Source organism: Protobothrops mucrosquamatus, unplaced genomic scaffold (assembly GCF_001527695.2).
Source record: "Protobothrops mucrosquamatus isolate PMUCROS unplaced genomic scaffold, P.Mucros_1.0 scaffold8947, whole genome shotgun sequence".
Classification (NCBI taxonomy): domain Eukaryota; kingdom Metazoa; phylum Chordata; class Lepidosauria; order Squamata; family Viperidae; genus Protobothrops; species Protobothrops mucrosquamatus.
The window spans coordinates 3,544-11,578 of record NW_015394740.1 but is presented as its reverse complement, the minus strand read 5'-3'; the positions used below and the strand labels follow the sequence as shown (position 1 = coordinate 11,578).

The 8,035-nt window shown below is 35.0% G+C and overlaps 1 protein-coding gene across 1 annotated transcript in view; it reads right to left on the bottom strand.

The window, feature by feature from the left end:
- Positions 1-7: 7 nt before the first annotated feature.
- LOC107300880 (protein jagged-1b-like) overlaps positions 8-8,035 on the bottom strand; it is a gene marked incomplete at both ends in the record, with an annotated part of 11,189 nt that continues 3,161 nt past the window's right edge. The window contains 4 exons of the mRNA XM_015830164.1: positions 8-147; positions 961-1,111; positions 5,820-5,993; positions 7,481-7,527. Of these exons, the coding sequence (XP_015685650.1) occupies positions 8-147; positions 961-1,111; positions 5,820-5,993; positions 7,481-7,527 (512 nt within the window). The remainder of the gene's footprint in view (positions 148-960; positions 1,112-5,819; positions 5,994-7,480; positions 7,528-8,035) is intronic.

Sequence of the window (8,035 nt, the reverse complement as noted above, 5' to 3'; positions counted from 1 at the left end):
CAGTAAAGCCCTTTTCACAGGCACAAGTAAAATTTCCTCCTGGTTGACTGATGCAGCGTCCATGAGGTCCACATACACTGGATGAGATTAAACGAATGCCATTCCGAGTGGCATTTGTGAAGACTTCTATTGTACAGCTGTCTATTACTAGGAATAAGAGAAAATTATGCATATAAGCTACTCTCTAGGATAGAAGGCCGCCATAGAGCTGTGGTTTCTTAATTCTGGCACAAAATATTTCATTTAGGCTTCATATTTAAGTTGCACTAACATTTAGCAAAAAACCAACAAAAAAGTCTCTTTATGACACATCCTTGCATGGATTAGGGAACAGATACATTCTAAATATTACTTGCTAGTTCTTAGTATATGACATACAATACTCTTATAAAATAGTAATTGGCTTATCATTATCATTATGAAGGAACTTTGATATGTATTAGAACTTTCCCTCTGTACGATCTTTTAAATCTGCTCTAAATAGTTCCCAGTTCTCTGAATCAGATTTGGAGAGACAAAAAGTGGCTACAGAAAGACAGAGAATGTGATCCTCTACTAATGTCTGTTTCACTGGCACTCAAAATAGAATTCAATCTATAGCTGGGAAGCAAGTTTGATAATGCAAACAAGGTAAGAACAAGTGTATAAACTGATTATCTAATTTTATCTAAGAAAAAATGACTAACAGATCCTCTAAGGATAAGTAAAATAATTCATGTTCATCTCCATATATTTATTTTCTGTTGAAGGCCTGAGGTTTGTTAGTTCCCTTTCTTACTCTATTGGTTTTATTTTTAAAAAATCAAATTTACATGCATTCACGTTTGTCCTTCATATTGTTAAAATCTGTAATACTAATTAAGAAAAATCACCGAACATGATTTTTTCCTGAAAGAATTCTATTATTGTAATATTTCTGGCATTTGGATACATGGTCAAAATTTCAGAGGCAGACAGTACCTTTACAAGAGTTATTTTTACAATGATCCTTGAGGTGAGAGCAGTTCTTTCCATCGTAATCATCAGAGCAAGCACAGTAATAGTCTTCTCTCAGATCATAACACTGAGCTCCATTTTGGCAAGGGTTAGGCTTACAGAGATCTATATCGATCTACAAAAGATTTAAACTGCATTGTTAGTTTTGTAACAATATTCCACAAGTTAGTTAATTTTTACAGATTAGTTATGGACTTAAAAGAGAATGGTTTTCCACAGAGAGAAGTAGTATGTCACTAAAATGAAATTCTAATTTATATCAAGTGATAATTCAGCTTCTAGATGAATATTCTGACATTTGGCGCTCAAAGTGACTTAAATGGGGATCTCACTTCATTGAATTGGCACAAAAAGCCAACACAGTGCTAGGCTGCATTAACAGAGGGATAGAATCAAGATCACATGAAGTATTAATACTTTACAATGCCTTGGTAAGGCCACACTTGGAATACTGCATCCAGTTTTGGCCACCATGATGTAAAAAAGATGTTGAGACTCTAGAAAGAGTAGAGAGAAGAGCAACAAAGATGATTAGGGGACTGGAGGCTAAAACATATAAGGAACGGTTGCTGGAATTGGGTATGTCTAGTTTAATGAGGAGAAGGACGAGGGGGGATATGATAGCAGTGTTCCAATATCTCAAGGGGTGCCACAAAGAAGAGAAAGTCAAGCTATTTTCCAAAGCGCCTGAAGGCAGGACAAGAAGCAACGGATGGAAACTAATCAAGGAGAGAAGCAACCTAGAACTAAGGAGAAACTTCCTGACGGTTAGAACAATTAACCAGTGGAACAACCTGCCTCCAGAAGCAGTGAATGCTCCAACACTGGAAGTTTTTAAGAAGAGACTGGACAGCCATTTGTCCGAAATGGTATAGGGTTTCCTGCCTGAGCAGGGGGCTGGACTAGATGACCTCCAAGGTCCCTTCCAACTTTCTTATTATTATTATTGATCATCGCACAGTCAGCCAGATGTTCAGACTGGGTTTGGCATTTTGTCTACCTATCGAGTCCTTACCAAGGACCTGGGATAGGCAGATGTGAATGTTTGATGGTATTACAGATATCGTCGCAGGATGGAAGCAGTTCCTAGTAAGGCCGCCTTTTGCAATTGACTAATGGCGAATTTGTCAATGCCAATGGTGTTCAAGTGGTGCTCCAGTTGTTTTGGGATTGCACCGAAGGTGCCTATTACTATTGGTACTACCCTTGCTTGCTTTTGCCACAGTCTTTCTATTTCTATTTGTAGGTCTTTGTATTTTGTAATCTTCTCCAGTACTTTCTCGTCTATTCTGCTGTCTCCAGGCACTGCCATGTGCACTATCCAGACTTTTTTGTCTTTCTTAATGACAATTGTTAAGTCCGGGGTGTTATGTTGCAGGTACTTGTCTGTTTGAATTCTGAAGTCCCAGAGCAGTTTAATTTTATCATTTTCTATGACTTTCTCTATTTTATGATCCCACCAGTTCTTGCAGGCAAATGATCTTTCTTGCAGATCTTCCAATGCACTATTGTTGCTACTTTGTCATGCCGCTGCTTGTAGTCAGTCTGTAGGATCTTCTTGCAGCAGCTTACCAGGTGGTCCACTGTTTCTTCAGCTTCTTTGCGTAGGCAGCACTTACTATCTGTTGCTGTCTTCTCAATTTTGGCTTTGTATGCATTTGTCTTTAAGGCTTGGTCTTGTGCAGCCAGAATTAGTCCCTCGGTCTCTTTCTTCAATTTTCCTGCTCTTAGCCATTGCCAGGTCTTGTTATTATCTGCTTTCCCAGCTATTTTTTTTAATGTACTGGCCATGTAGTGCTTTGTCTTCCCATGCCTCTATTCTGTTTTTCATTTAGTCTTTCTTGTAGGCCAGTTTGGTCTCTCCAGTAGTCAGTAAGCCTTCCTGATATACTAATTTCAGTGCATCTTCATCACTGACCTTCAGATATTCTTCCAAAGCCATTTTTTCTTCTGCAACCATCTGATATACTTGCAGCATTTCACGCCCATCTATTTGCCTTGGTAGGTAGAGTCTGTCAATGTCACTGAGTGGATGAAGGGCATGATTCATTGTCATTATTTTTCTGGTCTTCCTATCCATTGCTTTTAGTTCTGCTTGAGTCCAGTCCACTATTTCAGCTGTGTATCTAATGACTGGAATTGCCCAAGTGTTGATTATCTTTATTATTATTATTATTATTATTATTATTATTATTATTATTATTAAACTTGTGGGTTAACTTTGGGAGAGTATGAGTGAGTGATTCAAAATCTTGGAACAAATTTTAATGGATAAAGGCAGTGTTGAACCTGGATCTTTCCAATCCTAGTCCAGTTTATTAATCAATAAAGCACACCGGCTGAAAGCATTACTCTGCTAAGAATTTCAGTTCAATAGATTGATTTTATTAATCTATTTCTCTACCACACTAATAAACCTGCCTTTTTCTATGCATCAAACTAAGCCTAAATTCTAAAACATAGACAGATAGACCCTAATTCTTATCTGAAAGGCTTCCTATAGAATTTCAGTTAAGATGCATCTCACACTTAAGATGTATTTGGTACCGGAGCTGATATAATAATAATAATAATAATAATAATAATAATAATAATAATAATAATAATAATAATAATAATAATAATAATAATAATAATAATAATAATAATAATAATAATAATAATAATAGTTGGAAGGGACCTTGGAGGTCATCTAGTCCAACCCCCCTGCTCAGGCAGGAAACCCTACACCATTCAGACAAATGGCTGTCCAGTCTCTTCTTAAAAACGTTCAGTGTTTATGTATGGCTCAGCTGCTATGCATTTGAAATCACTACAAAGCTAGTTTGTTTTTATAAAATCTGTAGCTCTGTGGAGTTTGTGGGACCATTTTCAGAAATTCATTTACATCCTATTTCTTATGCAGCAGCTAGCAAGTTTTCCAAAGAGAAAGGTAGCTTGACTGCTTTTCAATCCCTCACCTCAAAAGAACTGCTAGGGTTATTTTTTGTAGAAACAATTGTTTTCAAACTGCTTTGGGATTCTGGAGGTGAAAAAAGTGTAGAAAATATTATAGGGGTGGTTCTTCTTTAAAAATATTTGATTTCCAAGCTAATCATTTTAATTACTTTCTGCTAAACAGATGTAAATTTGAAATTTATTTTGTTTGAGAGCTGGACAAGATCTTTTACTCAATTGACAGTTCATCTAGCTCTGGGGTGGAAATTATTACTTATGGCTTGTTGTAAGATGAGAAGCAAGTTTGTTTAATTGCATTATGGGTATATTTAAAGTATCTTGAAGGTGATTTGTTACTATCATGATAAAGGTGGCAAATTTTAAAAATTCTGTCACTACAAAACTTATTGAATTGCACATACAAATTATTCTAAGGAACCATAATCTTAATATTGTTCTTTCTGTCAACTACAGGTATTTAAAAGAAGCATCTATTTGCATTAAGCTTTTCCACAAATTTCACCTAATAATCAAACACGTAAAAACACAACAAAATCATATTACAGCATTAAAACAGTTAAATGCCCAGATAATCCATTAAAAGATCTGGGAACTGGGATCAAGCTTAGCTGTATGGGACAACATCTTCCAATATGAGATTGATACAAGTTGTTTAGGCATACCTGAAAAAACTGTTCTCTTAAAATGAAGGTGCCCCTTTCTACAGATCTTAATGAGCCAGGCATTATTTTAGTACTAATGCTACAAATGAGCCAAAAACAATTAACAAAGAGAAATAATCTAGCATCATTTCTCATTTATGTTCTAATACACACAAAAGGTTATTTCAATAAAAGCACTCAATTCCTCAACAAAAAGGAAATGAATCTAGAGCAGTTGTTTGCTCCTAAATCACACATTGTGATTATAGCAGCATAGCCATATTAGAATGCCTGCATACTATCCAGTTGCTTGTAAGATAATATACAATACCTTTTTCCTTCTATACCTAACAAATAGTATAGGACTTTTTCACAAAAAATACCTTGGCCTGCTATATGCCAATGTATTAATTCAAACAGATTGACTGACGGAATGGTATTAGATGTCCAGATTTTTGCATGAAACAATTCCAGACAAGAGATTGGCCCTAACAATTCATTAGCCTGTTCAAATTTGAAGCAGATTATGATTTCCCCCCTGCAATAGAAATTAGATGTAGAGTACTAATCAATACTTCCAATCAATAATTCTATTCCTAAATGGACTGGACTGAAATGCAATAAGCATCGATTTACAAACCTACCCATTGAACATTAGGGTTAGAATTTGATAAATAGTATGTAACAGTGATGGTGGAAAGTATAGAAAGGGAGGGAGGAAAGAAAGGAAGGAAGGAAAAGAAAGAAAGAAAGAAAGAAAGAACACTGTTGTATATTCCAAATATGCTACTACTTTAAAAAAAATAGTGCTCATAAGAGGGAAAGATTGAGAGCATCCTGAAGAAGTGTCCTTCCAAGTACTTCCTTTCCTCAAAAGGCTTATAACAACAATTAATTTCTACTGCAGTAGCTGACATATGCTATGAAGCAAAATCACTTAACTGGGATCTAGAAGAATTTGAGGGAAATGAAAGGACAGCTTTCTGTTGTTAACAAAAAAAGGAAGAAAACGAAAAAGGAGAAAGAAAATGAAAAAGAAGAAAAAGAGTGTTGGTGAGCTCTTAATGGGCTCTTTCTTTTGTGTCCCACTATGCTTAGATGGCAGGACTATTTTGCACCAAATTTGCTTGTTCCTGTGTTGCATTCATCCACAACAACAAACATTCAAGTTGCTCTAGAATTCAGCCTATTCAAGTATTCTAACAAGTCTAAAGTATCCTTCACCTCACAGAATTCTCCTGAGAAGCCATGAGGGCAAAGACAATGGAATCCATTGACGAGGTTAGTACAATGACCTGCATTCTGACATGGGTTGCTCGTGCAGTCATCAACTTTTTTTTCGCAGTTCTTGCCTATGAAAGCAGGAGGACATGTGCAATGATAGCCATTCACTTCATCCTGCATGGAAAAATTGAAAAAAACATTATAATCATTTCCAGAAGGTACTAGAAAATTTTTAATGAATGAAGATTACAACTTAAAAGACATTCCAGATAGTTTCTAAAAAGAATGACTGGGCCAATGAATCCTCTAGGCTGATTCTCCGTTAACTTTAAATCAAGGCCCATTGATTAAAGTACTGGAATGTCTACTTGACTATAAAAGTAAAGTGACTATTTCTGCCTTAAATTTTTAAAAACAAAGCTGATGAAGCACATGGGTTTAAAGAAGAAACCATTAAACCCATAAGAAAATTGTTTGGGATGAGTCCAGTGCCAAGCAATTCAATGTCACTAAAGTTTCATGTCTAGAAAAAAATAACTTAATGGCTTCGTTTATGCGTTAGATTCATTGCTTCCACCATTATGCTTATTTATTATTCTAAGACAACTGTTATGGTCTGTTTAGAAAAAGCGTCCATCTGAATATTTCTGTTTTAACTTATTGATATAGAGACTATGCCACACAAAAGGCACAGAAGAAAGTTAAGTTGCCCAATAATTTTGCATCTGAAATTTTAGAATTACTGTACAAATGCTTCATAATCAGTTTGTTCTAAAACAAACTAATGAACATTTTAGTAGGATTATTCCCAGTTAACCTCTAAATGCTCACATATGGATTTGAATTGACTTTCCTTTTTAACAGTGTTTAAATCTTAATTTGCATTTCTACTTTCTAGTGTCATAAACATTAGGGATACATACCCGAATAAATATTTTCTGAAATACCTCAGAACTCTTCCTTATGGTCTTAATTACATTTGAGAATAATGTAATCCTCAAAATGTAAATAATCCTCTTATTTACAGAAAGGGGGCAATTAAAAGTCAGACAGTATCCTACCCTACTGGTTTTAATATACCTAGTCCATATTATCAAAAACTTGGATTTAATGTTCATTTTATCTCCTTGATTTCACTGGATGAATTTATTTATTTATTTATTTATTTATGACTTCTGTGGCTGCCTATCTGCTACAGGTAGCCCTTACTTAACAAACATTTGTTCAACAACTATTTGAAACTATGATGGTGCTGAATGAAGCACTTACAACCTGTGTCCTATTGCAGTGCCTGCTGCTGAGACATGATTGCGATCAGGTGGTCTTCACCTAATAACTGATAGGATTCAATTATCAACAGCAATAGAGACTGTGATGTCAGTGATGGAAATTCAGGTCCCAATTACTGTCACAATTCAAGGGCTACCTATACATTACTGAAAGTATATTCCTGAATGGCTGTCGACTATGCATTTGAATCCTGAACTGTGTAATGTATTGCCCATACATGAACAATTGCTACAGTATTATTCATCTACAAGATATAAAGAATTAAAAGGGCGAGGTTAAGACAAATGTTATTAGGGTCCAATTATGATTGTCCTGATAAATTTTAAATTTAAAAGGTTGCTCAAAGAATCATAAAACAACAGAAAAAATACCTTGCAAATCCCTCCATTTTGGCATTGCCCATGACAATAATTAACATCTAGGGATAAAATAGGAAAAGCATTAAAAATAATGGAAATAATAGACTGAAGCATAGTTAATGTTATCTGTTGATTTCAAATATTCAAACTGATGTTTTCCAGAGGAAAGGAAATAAGAATTTTATGAGTGATGCAAATTTGAAAGAGCCCAAATCATAAAGTCAAGCAATATTTAAAACATATTGACCCATGTGAGTAATTTCTCAGAAACTTTTAGTTAGTTCATTCCATAATTCAAAAGCTAAGGCTTTAGATGCAAGGAAGTACGTGATAAAAGTGTCATTGTAAAGGCTTGTATAAAAGATAGGTTTGGAAATGACACATGTGCATTAATTTGTTTTTAGTCTATAAATAAGAGACCCTTAAGATCAAGGGTATACACTAAATATTAAATACTGACTGATATGACAATTTACTCCTTTCCATCCTGGAATGCAGTCACAATAATATCCACCAATAAGATTTTTGCAAGAATGAGCATTAAGACAGGGTTTCCCTTCACACTCA